General features: G+C 42.9%; 1 protein-coding gene across 1 annotated transcript in view; it reads right to left on the reverse strand.

Annotated features, from left to right (window-relative positions):
• The window catches only part of cacna1ia (calcium voltage-gated channel subunit alpha1 Ia), a 104,080-nt gene extending 88,264 nt beyond the window's left edge, over positions 1–15,816 (reverse strand). Inside the window, exon 1 of the mRNA XM_041957499.1 lies at positions 15,569–15,816. Coding sequence (XP_041813433.1) covers positions 15,569–15,816 — 248 coding nt within the window. The remainder of the gene's footprint in view (positions 1–15,568) is intronic.
• Between the last annotated feature and the right edge of the window lie 549 nt (positions 15,817–16,365).

A 16,365-nucleotide genomic window follows, 5' to 3' on the forward strand; every position in this document is an offset into this window, starting at 1 on the left:
ATTTACACGTTTACACTATCAACTATTCTCAGAGGAATTTTTTTTCCAGCCCTGTTGAGACAACTTGTGTCTTGTCTGAGAGGCAAAACTCTTGAGGAGCAAGAAGGATCTTCTACCATCTGGATTTTGGCAGTTAGGCAGTAAGAGAACACATTTTAGTGGCCTTTTAGTGAATGAATGAAGCTCAAGCGGATATTACACCCTAGGGTACGCACACCAAACACAGCAGCCATACACCAAGGTAAGATTATGAAGGCAATCCCATATAAAGATCATGCATATATCCGTACAAACCACCAGAATCTGTGAATTACATCTATCTGGTCTATAAACCAATTTAAGAGGCATTCAGACACTGGTCCTGGCCTTGGGACCATACTCGTCCCTATACTACTGCAGGCACGCTCTGATCAATAACTTACTGAAGCGCTACATGATGTGGGGCCATGTGCATGTGTCCTTGTGGTGGGTGTTGGTGAGAAGATGAAGGGTCATGGAGTCCCTCATGTTCGTGCCACACCTGCAACTACACACACACGGACGCTAAAAAGGGAGCACACGTGTGGTCACATATCCACATGACATTAAACAGTCAGCTCAACGCTAACGGTGACAAGCAGGGGGAAAAAAATAATGAGGGAGACCGAGGGACGAGGAGCAGGAGTGAGAGAATGTGTAAGTGAAACAGATGGAGTGGAAACAAATGTATTGTGATAACATCATTTAAACAGCGCTTGGCTCTCTGGGGGCCCTGGCTGCCTTTGCCCTCCCTCTCGCACTCGTTTGACTGGGAAAATGGCCAAAAGGATGGGCCAAAAGGACACGCTCTCTCTCTCTCTCTATCTCTCTCTCCCTCCCATGCCAAGAGACTAAATTGTACAGAATTGTGCTGTCAAGTCTCATTATTGAGAGAAACAGCATGCTGGTTATTACTTGAAGACAGCAGGTTGTTTGGTGACTTCTGATGAATGATCTTATTCCTACGCGCGTAGGTTCAGATCATAATGCATGTGGTCTTAGTTAAAGGACAAAGAAAATGCGCATGTGATTGCTTAAAAAGTATTTTAGGAGAGTTGTAAGTTGTGCATATTCTCACATGCACAGCACACATAAGCACACTCAACCACACATGGCTGGGCACAATAGGAACCGTAATTGGGGTTATCAGTGGTCTTTAGTACAGGAGGTTGCAATAACAAGAGGAACAAGAGGTGACATGTCAGCTATTTCGCTAAAGGAAAAGTGAGGGCAAGGGGTCAGCCCACTGAACCAAACTGTGGGTGGGTGAGAAAAGCATATTTTTACTTTTTTCAGCACAATATAGGGTCGAATTAGAGGCTAAGGTTGGATCGGCGTGGCTGGCCTCATGTATGAAGCCTGCCTGCGTAAAGAAAAAAAAGGAGAAGAGGGTGTGGAGTGGCAGTGTTCCTTTTGTTTTGGTTTTAGTTGCACATCTATCCCCCCCCCCTTTTTTTTTTTTTTTTGCTTTCCTCATTTTTCTTCCCAAGTTACTAGTTCACAGCTCCTCATTGGTGTCATGGTCGCTGCCAACTCCTCTGCTGGCCTGGGGAGGGTGTAAAATGCCATGTGCCTGTTCCCACACACACAGAGCCACCGGCGAAGAGGATTTTCACCAAGAGAGCGTAGCACGTGCAGAGATTCACACCATGCCCAGCAACTTTCCCTAAAGAGATGCCCTGGCTGCAGGAATCCATGGTGTAGAGACTGAGACACGCTCTGCTTCTGGCTTCCCGAACTATTTCACACGCTTCGCATTGCCCAACAACCATTTTACATGGCAAGCATTTGAAAATGTCTTTAGTCTTTCCCTCACCCCTTGAGGCACAATTTACCTGCGTCTCCTTATTTGTTATTCCCCTGCACCACCTCCCATCCTGTCCTTTGTTTCACTCTTTTCTACCCCTCTCCTCCCTCCCCAATGAACACTTTGTCTCTCTCTGAGCTGATATCACTTGAGCTTATTGCAGTATGTCAGTGAGTCAGGCGCTGATTCAGTTACATGACAGTCTACAGAGTTTTAGAAGAAACCTACCAACTCAGCTACTTGGGGAGTCAGCTTGTGTGTGTGTGTGTGTAAGTAAGTTGAAAGCTGTTCTTTAATGACCTAAGCCCCAAGGCTAATTTGAGCTGCAGATACCAGCAGTCAACTAATGTCCAAACATCTGGGTGGTCACACACGCACATACTCACACAGAGGGCTGAGCTTTTATCATTAGCCAGAGGAAGGGTTTTAGCATCCGCCCTGACAGATGCCACCCACACATCAACACACACACGCACACACACAGACCACAGCCAGTGGAAAAACACTGGAGAAGCATTTAGGTTCAGTATGATCCATATATGTGTAACATATATCTGACAGCAAGGATTATGTCTATATATGAGAGGGAGAAAAGCGAGAGAGCTGTGTGTGTGTGTGTGTGTGTGCATGCGTGTGTGAGACAGTGACAAAGCAGGGCCATTTCAGCAGGTCCCTAGAGGTCACTAGCGTTTTCTTCTCTCTGCCTCACCTCTCTCTCGCTACATCTCTTTTCTCTCTTTGATACTCCCTCTATCGAAAGCTCCGTTCCCTTTGTTTCTTTTCCTCTCCATCTCCCTGTCACCCCCTTCCCCTTCCATCCATCGCCTCCCTCTTCCCCTTCCAGTGCTGACGTAGCAATACAATAATACACCCAGGCGGGAGTAAGGGTCACTGGACAGAAGTCAGCGAGATGGCAGGGGTCAGTGTTGAGAGTGTATCGCAGATTTTATCATCTTTCCAACAGGTCAAGGTGTGCAGATAAATCTCCAAGACATGAAACGAATCTGAATTCACTGTTCAAAATATTACATCCACCTGCTTTTTCCATGAAACACACCTCTCATGACTTCAGTGCACAAAAAGAAGGATTTTTTAATCATTCAAAAATGCTGTTTTGCTGTATATTTTTGCCACATTTGCAGAGTTAAGCAGACATTTTTCACCACTGCTGCATTACTGCAAAGGTGATTACTAATAAAGTTAATATTTTTGAAGCTTTGGACACTAGCAAAACAGATATTTACATATCAGCTTTAACTGTTTCTACCAATCAGGGGCAGCCAAGACAAGCTTTGAAAACAAAATTGACCTGCCATCATCTATTAAGATGATCTTCTTTGCAAACTGTTGCTTACTTACACATCAGCAGCAACTACAGCACAACATTATTATTGTTTGAGTCCTGTTTCTGGCCACCCGGTTAATGTAAGTCCATAATTCCCTCTCTCTTAGCTCTGTTTTTGGTCTCTACCAACTCCTTTTTTAGAGTTTCTTTTGCTGAAAACAGCTAACTGATCTATCAAAAAATTATGCTATGAGAGTGCACCAAAACTCAGAAAAACATATGACTGTCATTTGATATATTGTTATCATATAAATATTGATTATAGCCGCTTTAGATAGCATGCCTGAAAGCTTTGTTGTATATTTGTTATATTCAGTGGGTTAGTGTCCCACACTATGGCATAAATTGCACACTTTTTTACTGATGCAACATTAAAGCAACATGGACTCAAACATATTTCACCTGATGTCCTTTTGAAGCCATCTTTTTAAATATATATTGGTGATATATAATCATTTAGCAGATCTTATGTAATTTAGACAGACTAAGCAGATTATTGAGATATTTTAACCTTATGTCCCCAAACAGTTCTCACACTGTTAATATTCGATGCACAAGCTATAAAATGTCATTAAGGCATATTTTCTCACTAGTGCTTGCATTTTTTGGATTTGGTACCATATTTGGTGTGTCGCCATTTGCCTATTTGAAGATTTCTGCATGTGGTTCATTTATAACTTCATTTAGTCTCCTCTCCCTGTTACTAAGACCTTTCGTCTTTTTTTGTCCTGATCTCAGTGTTACTCTGCCCTCCCTCCCACTCCCTGTCTCTCTCCCTTTCACTGTGGAAGAGGTCTGAAGTTGCAGTCGCCAGAGCAATTAGAGACTTCATGTTCCTCCTCACTGTCAAGAGGAGGCAAGGATACACACATATACACATGACACACACACACTCACACCACCCGTCCTCTGCCGTCCTCTGCGCTGACAGGCACTGTGCAAAAGTTCACTCTGCCACTGTGCTAACTATCTCCCTTTCTCTTCCTCTCTCTTTTCCTCCTTCTCACGCTCTGCCTTTTCAAGAAAAGTGCCAAGTGGCAATCTCTCTCTTCTTTCCCCTTCTCCCTCTCCAAGGGCTATCATCCTTCTTTTTCGTCTCCATCTTTCCCCTTTCTGTTTTATCTGTCTTTCTGAGTGAAGTTACATGCTTGTCCTTCACTCAGTGTCCTGCTTTTGTGCCTCTCACTAACTCGTCGCCCTCTGTGTAACTGCACAATAATTACCCCCTCCCATCCACCAGCTCCATCTCGCCCCTTCCCTTGCCCCCCCCCCCCATATTCTTTTATCCTTCCCTGCTCATTTCATAAGCATTTCCTTCATTTTCAGTGTCACGTGTTTGCAGTACATTTGCATGCATCTGCTCTGCTCAACAGGCCAACTCTGATATCTTGTCATTTACAGTTGGGTCAGTGTACATATGAAGTGCTGGAAACAGGCAGACTGGATCCACAGATTGCCTGAAAATGAATATTGCAGAACTTCATTTGAATTCTCCAGCGTATCGAGGTCTTGGTGCCTCTTTTCTTGATTCTGAATCAAATGAACTACAAGAGCATCAACTCGAAAGGGAAGAAGTTGAACATCAAGAGAAATGTCCATTATGCTTCTTTATCTTGTCATTATAGATCGACGTGAGGGGTTTCTCTTTCACTTGCATGCTCACCATCGACTTTTCTCCAACTATAATGCAGTCTTGAAATGATGCCACATTCTTATATCAGAGCGGCTTAAAGAAATTAAATTCCTCCAACTGTCAGCCCTGTGAAACTCACTCTGATCTCTTTCAGGTGAACACTGGCTTGACCGTAAGCTTCCTACTCTCTTCATCAGAGAGGTGTTGAATGGCAGTCTGACGCCATAGACCATTGTGGTTTTGTGGGTAGCTGTGTGTCATTCATCTTCTGTGAAGCGCAATGAGAGCGCCACCGCACATGACAGCCCGGGCAAGGTGAATTACATCATGCAAACCGCATGCTGGAGTTTTGTGTGCACCGATGCAGTGAAGTCCAGGATCTCCTGAAGCTCTAGTGAAGGAAACCCCGTTGACACTCCTGTTTGACTGCTTGAGAGGTGCTGCAAGGTTTCCACGACTTTCCTCCAACATGTAATCATCCGTTTGTGGGGGACTCATCTGAACTCGGCATAATTGTGACCCATGAATTGGTAACATGACGCTCATACCACATATAGCCAGGACACAAAGACAGATACTCTGCTCAAAGGCACTGAAAGGGCGTGTGATCTGCTGGTGTCCTTGATATTGTAATGAGTCTTCTTGGTCTGCTAATGTGCTCATAAGTAATCATTACTGAAGGGCAGACCTCAAAGCCTGCACAGCAAGTGGGCAAATGGTTCCTGCTCAAACATACTGATGATCAATCAAAAAGCAGAATATTCATAAACATCCCTCAGCGACTCCCACTATCCTCACGCTTCCTACAAACCTCCAAAATTTGACTAGAAGCGATGCCATGGTTCATAGCAGCTGTTTGTTCTCCTTTATGAAACATTATGTTCTTTGACACAACCTCAATCACCTCAGTCTGTAAAAGTTACCCATGCACTTTCAAAAGTATCATGACTTGTTCGAATGTTGTGATTCATTTGGTTAGAAGCTGTGATTTTGCTCCCTAAATCCTGAATATCTCTTTTTCGACTGAATGTTGATGTTAATGTTTAATTACCTGTTTGTAATTAAAAAAAATATATACACTGAGTAACACTTACGATGGACTGACGTGTTTAAGCATGCAGTAGAGTTTGCTGTTCATTGTTTATACAGTGTTAGCCACAGGCTAAACATGGCTGAACGTATTCTGAAAAGACTAAATTATTATTCTACAAAGTAAGGGCAGACTGTGAGCTGTCACATTTGATTTATTAGTAATTCTGTCTGCTGGCAGTTTAGCTTCCTGCAAGACAAGAATATTTGGAGTAGAATAATTATTGCTTTGCTTATCTGTAGCTGTCTTTACAGCTGCCTCTGGTAATAACCATAGAATTCATATTCAAAGTAATAACATGTAAGCTTTTGTTGCTTTTGTTCCAATCCCTCCATTTCAAGGATGGTGCCACGGAGAGTTGCCCTTCTGTTCTGAAGGAGCGAAAGAAGCAAAATACAAGCCAGAGTGCCTGTTACATATTTTATTGCCAGATGTGAACGATCTTTTACTCCAGGCTGAGCACTGGCATCTCATCATACTTATTTCCATATTGCAATTAATAAATTCTAGCATCGTTTCAACCAGAACATCTTTGGATTAACTTTCCTGAATGTTAAGTTTGTTAACAGTCTTTGCGATTCAGCCTTCAGCACAGTTTATTCTGCATGTCTGTACATAGTACACGCACTTGCACATGTGCACATACACCTCATATTCCTGCTCTTGTTAGACGCTCATGTTGTGCCAGTGCTACGGAGTTGCCGTGCAACAGGGTAAGGTGTTGGGGTGATTGCTTATAGTGAAGATGAAAGGTCTTTTTTTGAAAAGTACAAGCAAAGTGGAAGCAAATCTGCAGACAGACCTCCAAAATTACAAGAAAAACCTTCGCGTATGTTCAGCCTCTTTCACTTGGCAGAGCTTCATGTTCACATGTCACTTAATAATCTGTTTATTATTAATTGTTAAATACCATAGCCATCACACAGCAGCAGCAGCAACAATACCAGTGTCTTCACATCAAGAATAAGTACTTTTAGGCACATGGTACAGCAGCAGTAACTTCATTAACTATTTATTAGGAACAGTATGAAATTGTTTGGGTGGGGAGGGCGGCTGAATCTTAATGCATGTTTAATTTGAATCTTATTTCATTTATTTTAAAAAGTCCTCCTGAGCCTTATTAATAATTTCTTTGGACCCCCAACTGCAGTAGCCACTCAACATATTAACATTAATGTTTAGAGCGTGGCAAATGGACAAAATGGTGAAAATACAGCCACTCTATCTTTTAATGCAGACCCTCTAAATAAACAGTTATTACAGCCACTGAAGGAGTGAACCGGGCACAGGCTCCAGCTCTCTGGCTGCTGAAGGGCTTGAGCTGTGCTTCTTACTGCACCCTGAATTACTATAGCTTAGACATAACTATATCTTGGATCAGATGGTGCTGGAGCCTGAATGGATGCACAAATGCATGAAATCTGAAATCTGACTGTCGGACATAAATAAAAACCAATCACAGGATGCCCAGCTGCAAATCCAGGCTTGTTGCAGATGTTTCATCTGGACAGCTGCTCAAAAAGAGCATAGAGTTAAATAACTCATCGTAGATGACTATTTAAAACATAATTTTGCCTTCACTGAAGAGTCCAATTCTTGACTGAAGACTGGCAAAGGTCTGTTTCTAACTTGACAGGCAGCTAGTCAGTCATCATCACCTCATTTCAGGCTCTTTATTGTGTTCACTCTAACGTTCTTCAATCATGTGCCCATATTTTTTTAGGAAAACTGTATTTGGAAATTTCACATCTGTTCAGGGGAGTTTTTGGGAGGTCGGAAGCAAAGAACAGACTCACTGCAGTGCAGAATGACTCATACAATTTATACAGCACTTTGTGGATAATAGATGAGAAATAGCAAACTACAAAGCACTCACTTGGATAAAATGTACCCTGCAGTTAGTGGTGATGGAGCCATTAAATGACTTATTAAATTCTCTCAAGAGTCCCAGTTTGTGTAAAGCAATACATTTGAGTTGAGCTGACATAAAAAGGAAGACATGATTCTTTTATAAGTTAAAAAATAAGGCAGCAAGAATGTGGTGATGGCAGGCGGAAAACAAAAAGAGAGAAAAGAAGCGTACTTGTCTGTATGCTGCATGACAGTTTGTATTTGTGTGTGTGAGCATGTGCATGTGCTTTTTCTGTTTGTGCACCTTTGACATTTATCTGTGCGGTTTATCCAAAAGCAATCTGCCCTGCTGTTACTGAATTCAGACAAATAGGCGCTGTGGTCTGAAGTATTGCTGCAATACAGAGAGCAGCATATAGCATATACAAAATACCAATGCAGTAGGTGGATAATGTCGGTCAGCCATCTGAATGCAATTCTCTTCTAAGAATGTGACATTGAACTAATCCATAACCCAATTATGGCTGCAATTCAAGAACAGTGTCTACATAATCCATAATCCAACAGCGGTGGATCATGATAGCGCGTGCACACACTGACGCACGTTTGTATACATGGATTGATGCATGCACATAGTATGTGGCCATTGAGCACATATGCACACAGACACTGGCCGACGCATTTAGCACATGTAAATAATCATACACCCTGATTTGCTGCTACAGTGAAGGTTGTGAGACTGTTCACAAACACACTGCATGTCAGTGTAGAAGAAGTCGACTTGGAGCTGCTGCACAGTGAAACGCGGCTTGTGGTGAATTCACATGACATCATATTAGTTATGCGAAAAATCTTCTGAGGAGGGACATTTTCGCTCGTGCCAGCCTTGAAAGGTTTTAAAGAGCATGATTTCCATTCTCAGAAAATGATTGCATTTTCCCTGTGAAACTCCAGCGTCCTTTACAATACAAGAGAATGAGTAAACAAAATGAGATGAGTAACATAATGCAGCATTACTCATACTGTTTTAGTATTCCCCTTTATCTTTCAACATTTACAAACTGTGAACTTCAAGCTGCCATAGTATAAAAAGCACATGTTCAGTGCAATCTAACTACTATGAAAGAGTAATGCATGTGAAAGAGGTCACACAGAGTGTCTATGCACTGAGGCTTGGTACTACAGTAGTCATTAGAGTCACTTTGAGCCCTTCATCTCTTCTCCACTGTTCCCCTCTCATCTCTTCTTCCTCTCTCACAGCACTAATGGAGTCTGGACTAGACCTGAGGGAGAAGAGAGAGGGAGGAGGGGAAGGACCAAATGAGGGAGGAAAGAAGGCGTGAGTGCGTGAGGGTGGGCATCATTGGAATGAGTATTGGTACTAGCATTAAATTTAAAATTTGATTTAGCAATTCATTTTGGAGGCATAAGCCTTGGCATTCTAATAAGTCTCATTTATCCTCAACAGGTTTGTCTCATTAATGTTTGCCCCTCTTTTTAAAAGGAGACTTTCCACAGGGTAAAAGGACAACAGTTCATACTTGCAGAGTCTCATTAAAATAAGTGTAGCACTCACATAATGGCAAAAGATGAAGGCATAGATGTAAATTTGAAGAGAGGCAACATCTGCAAGAAGGGGGAGCTGATGCATAGAGGGAATGATTTAATTTGTGAGCGAAAACAAAATAGAAAGCAAAAACAGAAGAAACAGAAAACAGACAGGAGAACAAGCATAGGATGAGAGAAAGACAGTGTCGCTGTGAATTAAAGGCAGACTTTTGATGTTCTTTAATTAAACGTCTGTCAAAAAAACAAGTGGAACTAGCATTCAACATGTACACACACACACACATATCCATCAAGTGGCACACCTCACAGCAAGTGTCATCACGAAAGAAGAAGACATCAATCTACCATGTAGCCCCACAGCAACTTTTCCATCCAAAACCACAGAAAACAGGAGGACGGAAAGCAAAAGTTGAAAAAATAAATAAGAAAAAAAACGTAGACAGAGAGAGTGAGAAGGTGAGAGAGAGTAGGTGATGTGTCCCAGGTGTGTGCTCTATCCTCAGCAGTAGTTAAGTGCAAGGCACGGCAACGCCTCAGCCATCCGTCACCATGGAGATAACAAGCTGTCAGGGCCAGAGAGGATCATGGGCCACAGAGGCCGGTCACTCTGCTTGAACACCAACGGAGCCAATCAGAGGACAAGGGGAGAGGGTGAGATAATGCGAAGAGAAGGATAGATACTGGCATCAAGCTCTTCAGTGGAAAAAGGAGAGGGGGGAAAAGTCAAAAACAAAAAAAAAAAGGAGAAACCAAGAGCACATAATTGACAAAGGCGGAGGGGTTGAGGAGAGAGGTGCGAAACATGTGAGAGTGGCAGGACAAAAGCTCATTTCAGGGAGAGAAAAAAGAAATGAAGAAGAAGGAGTCAGAAAATGTAGCGAATGCATGCAACTGTAATGATGTTTAGATGGGGAAAGACAAAGGATGGCGCCCAGAGCCATACATCAGTCAATGCTCTTCGTCTAAACAACTCATATACACATGCCAGCACATTTCCTCTCGGAAATGCTGTATACAGCAAGTAATTACCCTGCATTTCCACTTTGAAAATGCAGCTTAAAGATGCCTCTATACACGTGTGCACTTTCCAATTATAACTACAATTTAGGAGTCTGTGTGCAAGCAGTGTAGAGAAAGCACAACAGCAGAGGAAGTCCTAAACAAAACACAATGTTCAACAGACAGCAATACAGTACAATGGAAATAATTTCAAAAGGACAGATTATTGATCTTTCATATGCATATATGGTATGATAAAACTAAAATACTCCGAAGCTGCAGGCCGAAATGGACATCACATTGAACTTCACAGACGATATTGTACTTTCAAGCAATTCTGCACGTGACACTTGATAAGTAATTGAAAAACTGCTTTTAGTACAAGTAACTGCTGACAGGTCAGGTTTCTCTGAATGTGGTTAATCGCGCTCTGATCTGATGCATAATGGAGTATGAGTTACCTGACATGTTCTCATCTTGATCTGCAGGATAAAGCATTAATGAAAGATAACCTTCACCACACACAATGCTGCAATCTGTGCACGCAGAATTATAGTTTTTCCATTCAACCAGGTGAGAGCCATGACCTGTAAAACTGTTCTCTGAAATGTAGCACAGCAGAAGTTTAAAGTAGCAGAAAATTCCTCAAGTAATTGTACTTATGTATGGCTGTCAGTCTGTCAGTGTGTGCATATAGTTCCTTCAGTGCCCTATAATGGATCCATCAAAGGTGAGTGGGACTGTACTGTGGCGCACATCTGATCCACTATCAGTCTTGACAGGGGTGCAATAACAGCTGCGACAGCATCTCTGTAAGTCACTATAAAGCAGAGCAGAGAGCAGACCTTCCATTTAAAGTGAGAGAAAATGCCCAAATAAATATACAGTTAGGAAACAGGAAAATGAACCTGCAGGGCAGACTTAACACTTCAGAAGTGTCTGGCATGACTGTAGGGCACACATACTGCCATAGTTAGGTACATGTGTATCTCTGTGTCAACACGATATCTGACTGTAACAAAAAGTGAGCAGGGAGGCAAAGCGAAATGTGTGTAAGGGTGGGAGAGGAGGAGGCAAATCAGTGACTCGGAGGAAGAAAATGAGCAGAAGGAGAGAGGAGCGACACAGATAAACAAAGGCAATTAACTAAACTTAGTTGTAAGAGGATAGTCGTGAAATGAAATATGACCTCATATCAGAGATCAGTATCAACATACTTGAAAAACAAGAATGAGGCGAGATTATTAAAATGGGTTTGAAAACAATGAGAGAGAAGGAACGTTGTATGGAACATATAGAGTGTGAGTGTGCACTCTGCAGAGCAAGAACAATAGGGAGAGGGAGAAGAAGCGTGTGGGGTGCAATATAGAGAGGTGCTCCAGGTGCTCTGCTGCAGGCAAGCGTGGGAGCGCATCGTTGTGTGTGTGTGTGTGTGTGTGTGCGTGTCACTGAATGCCTCTCACATGCTTCTGTGTGGTGAACAGGATTATTGATCTGCAAAGAGATGGTGAAACAACCACTTTCTGCCCCCTACACACACACACACACACACACACACACCTTGACAAAATTCACTTCAGATACACTGCGCTGAGCACAAGCAAAACACGATTTAATGGCAAAGTTAAATGAGGCTTAACTCGTCATCACAGCGCTGCGGCATGCTAGCGTGCTGTTTCATCATCAGAGTTTCCAAAAATGTACTGTGCTCATACTTGGACAGTACATTAGCTATCCAACATATCTATATATACAGCACTGTCTACTTCAGTGCGATCAATACACACACTCACAAACGGGTACAAATGCTTGTTCCTGTGCACCAAACATCAGACACCAAACTCCTGCTCCGGTTTAAGTCTCTCACATACACAGTAGACGCAAACACACATCCTCCTGGTCGTCCACAAGTAAAGGCACAGAGCCTGTGAATATACTGCCATCCCACACACACAAGGGCACACACACACACACACACACACACACACAAAATCTTTTTCACCTTTCTCACACTCACTTATTTTGTTCTTACACCTTCACTCTCTCTCTCTCACACACACACACAGGTGTGTCTCTCTGTGTGACACTTTCTGCCACCACGGGTGTCCAGCATCCAGTGAGCTGCAATGGAATCTCAGGCGATGTGAAATAAGATTTGGAGTGTATTTGTGCTGTGTGTGTGTGTGTGTGTGTATGCGGCGCCATGTTTGTACCCTGTGGCCTGGGGGCCAACTGATAGTAGCGGAGCTGAGCCATTAGAAAGCAGTGTATAATCCTTCTGAAACCTCTTTTCCTCCAAACATCAAAGATGGAGTCTGAAAGGCAAACAGAAAGTCTTGCTGTCCAGTTTTGTCTGTCAGACTGTCTACACTCAACCTCTGTCTTCCAGATTTTCTGGCCACCCATTGATAATACAGTCTCTCCTCACTCCAATATAAGTCAAACTCATAACTTACATGGCATTTCAGGGGCTTTTGCCACAATACTTCACTAGTTTTCTGTCGAAAATAATTTGTCTTTGTGTCTATATTTCTGCTCAAAATCGATTCATTTCACACAGCCTATATCTGACCTTCTTCATTCATTCCCCCTCGTTTCTTTTCATGTTTCACTGGGATCTGTCTAGGTCTGGTATCTGGTGCTGAAAACCTTGACCAGTTCATAACTCTCACCTAGGACAGACATTAAAAGGTAAGAACAAATTGAACTAAACCAAAGCGAAGAGTGAACATTAAAAAAGTGTAATGCAGGCCAAGTGAAAATGCAATGTATGTGAATGCATACATTTAGCATCTCATAAAAACATTCCTAAATCTTTCTACATAGGCACTCATTGCAGTTTAAGGAGTGGTAGAAAGCCAAAGACTTCTGCGATTAGTTGATTGATGCAAATCACTTCAAGATACAATCACAACAGGAGGCACAGTAAACGGCAACAGCAGACAATAGTCTCAGGTTTCAAATAACACCTCACTTGACCAATCATGATCTGCCACATGGCGCCTAGCAACCAGAGTTGCCAGTTACAGTCTGACATGAACAGAAGGGGCTCCCTTCTCTTTTTTCACGTAAAGATCAACCCATCACAGCTGATTTTGCAGATGACTGACGTTTCAAATAGCCAATGAAATTCTCATCGATTTGCCACTTCAGTCGATTATTTACAGCTCATACAATAACGATATTACACAGAATTTGAAGTGATAAATAGTGAATAGCCTCAACAAAAACATGTGTAGCCAAAATATAGGTATAAATATCTTAAATATGAATTAGATGGCCAAAAGTTTGATTTCATGAATATAAGTGTAGATATTTAGATAGACAGATATTTTTTGGGAGAGCAGCTAAGTAAACCATTAGAGAAAACATGGAAGTATTCAGTTTCTGTGGTATTGTTATCAGTTTTTATTGAACTTGGACTTCAGTAAGGCTTCATGCTGTGGTCCCATTGTGTTTTCCAGCTAATGAGTCCCAGATATGGTCAGGTGGGAAAAAAAATCCTTCTACTTCAGTATGTTCAAACTTCCATTACACAATGCCAGTAGCACTTACAGTGAGTAAGTGCTTGCTGGGGATAAGAGTGTTGCCTTTCAAAAGAGACCAAATACATGCATGTACTCCAAAAGGTTCAAGAACAGCTATCAGTTTACTTTGGGTATGGGTAGGCTCATTTTTACTGGATTGGTAAGGGGCTAGCTAGGACCAGTTCATGTGACAGCATAGTACGAGGCAATATGGCACGACCTGATGAAAACAAGACAAGCTGAGCAGGGCATCCCACTAGTTTCCAGTCATCGCTCATCATTTTCACAACTTCAGGAGACAAAAAGAAGCAAACAGGCTGTTACTTGGGCAACTTTGGCCTAGCCTTGCACGCAATTGATACAGTATTTGCTCCACACTGTTTGAAAATATCTAAAGAAAGAAAAAACATTCAGAAATGCACAATGAGTGAGTGGAAATTGCCAAAAATCTCAAGAGTCTAGTTGCTCCTAAAGGCTCTGCTTTTCCTTACACCAGGCATGTCCAAACTATTCCATAAAGGGCCGTGTGGCTGCAGGTTTTCGTTCCAACCAAGGAGGAGCGCACCAGGCCAACCAATCAACATCAAGGGATCCCTTTGTTATCAGCTAAACACTGAGATCAGCTGATTAATTGATTCCAGCCTGGTGAGCTCCTCCTTGGTTGGAACGAAAACCTGCAGCCACACGGCCCTTTATGGAATAGTTTGGACATGCCTGCCTTACACAGTACGCCGTTACTGTAAGACGTCAGAGAGGTCGGAACTGATCGACTGACCAGGCAAACATTGTACTGCCATCGCAATCCTCAGAGCCAAGCACTCCGACTAGTGGGAGTAAAAAGGACCATAGTCATATTGCACTTGTGATACACACACACGCACACACACACACACACACACAAACTCACTCCTGCAGCACTGCGGCAGCCAGCCCACTGTGGTCCTGTCTGTCCCTAATGTGAAAGGATCATCCTTAGTCCCACTGTCACTGTCAGTGTAGTCAGCAAACAGACAGCTGCTTGTTTTGGCCGCAAAGTAAAACCACACACAGACATGCACACACACACACACACACACACACACACACACACACACACACACACACGCAAGCACAAACAAGCCCACACACAACGTACACATTCCATTGTCCAAGCAGTGCAATGCTGATTACTGCAGTTGTAGTTGTATAAGGATGTCAAACACACTTACTTTGAGGAGATTCTGGGATGTCTGCTGTACTGGGGCAACAAATCCACAAGATAAAGGAGTGAGGGTGGATGGGAGGATGGTCAGAGTCAAGATGGATGAAAATGCATCAAAGGACCCCAAAACAGACAAAAGACAGAAAATGTCACAAAAAAAAAGAGAAACTGTGACTGGAAACGTGGGTGACGCAGAAGCAGAAAAAAAGCCTGGAAAAAAAGAGGGACTGGATACAGAAAGGAGGAGGGAGATGAGGAGATGAAAGGGTGGAGGAGCGCGAGGGACCGAACGCTGCATGAAAGGTGTGCCAATGAACAGATTAGGTTAAAATGGCGAGAGCAGATGTTAAACAGATGCCATACAAAGTGCATTTCCTGAGGACAGCTTCATCTTTAAAACTGAACATGCACTTGGAGATGATGATGATGACTGACAGTTCGGGTGAAAGAAAGATGAAGGTTAAGTGATAAAGTAAAGGTTATCTTAAAGGTTAAGGGGGCCACTTCCGCCCGTGAGTGAAAGGATATGGGCTGGAGACCATACGGATGCACCAGTTGCGAGGACAGGTGGTCTGCTTAAGGCAGAAGAAGACCACAGGCGCCAGCTCCGGGAAGGGCACCACGAGGGTGCTCAGGTCACTGCCGATACTGTCATCATCACCTGGACCCACTTCCTCGATGATGTCATCAGCGTGCGCCGAACCGTACTCCTCACTCTGCCCTGGCCCTGCTGAGGAAATGCTCCCCAGCGGCACAGGACACTCCTCGCTCGTCATGGCGACCCAGCCGCAGTCTGAAAGACAATGTGAGTTGACACTGGGATTAGGGGGAATGAAGTGATTATCACATTGTTTGACGCATTACAAGTCATTACAGAGACTTTAGATTAAAGAACGCTTGCTTTGATTTCATTAACATGCAGTATTTGCACTGCAGCAAATAAATATTAATTTAATGTGTTTGTTTCATGAAAGTTTGATTGGACAAGCGGGCTTTTGGCTGTGCAGCCGCTCCCATATTCCATAAAATCACCTCTATGTCAAAACATCACCTCACAACTCACAGATATTTAAAGCGTGTTGTTTTCCAACCCCGAAGGCCCATTAGTCTCTTGCTGTCTCTTTGCCCCACGAAAGCGAATGCTCTTATCGTAAACTCACTTGTGTGCATAACAGAAAGCACTGCTTACTGATAACAATCACCTCTTACAATCAAACAAACACAGAGGGGTACTACAGCGGAGAGTAAATCAATGTCAACAGTCATTGCACATTCATTGACGATTCATTTAGCCCCATCACAGTGTTGTGGGAGAGGAAATGGCT

This window comes from Chelmon rostratus, chromosome 17, assembly GCF_017976325.1.
Source record: "Chelmon rostratus isolate fCheRos1 chromosome 17, fCheRos1.pri, whole genome shotgun sequence".
Lineage (NCBI taxonomy): Eukaryota > Metazoa > Chordata > Actinopteri > Chaetodontiformes > Chaetodontidae > Chelmon > Chelmon rostratus.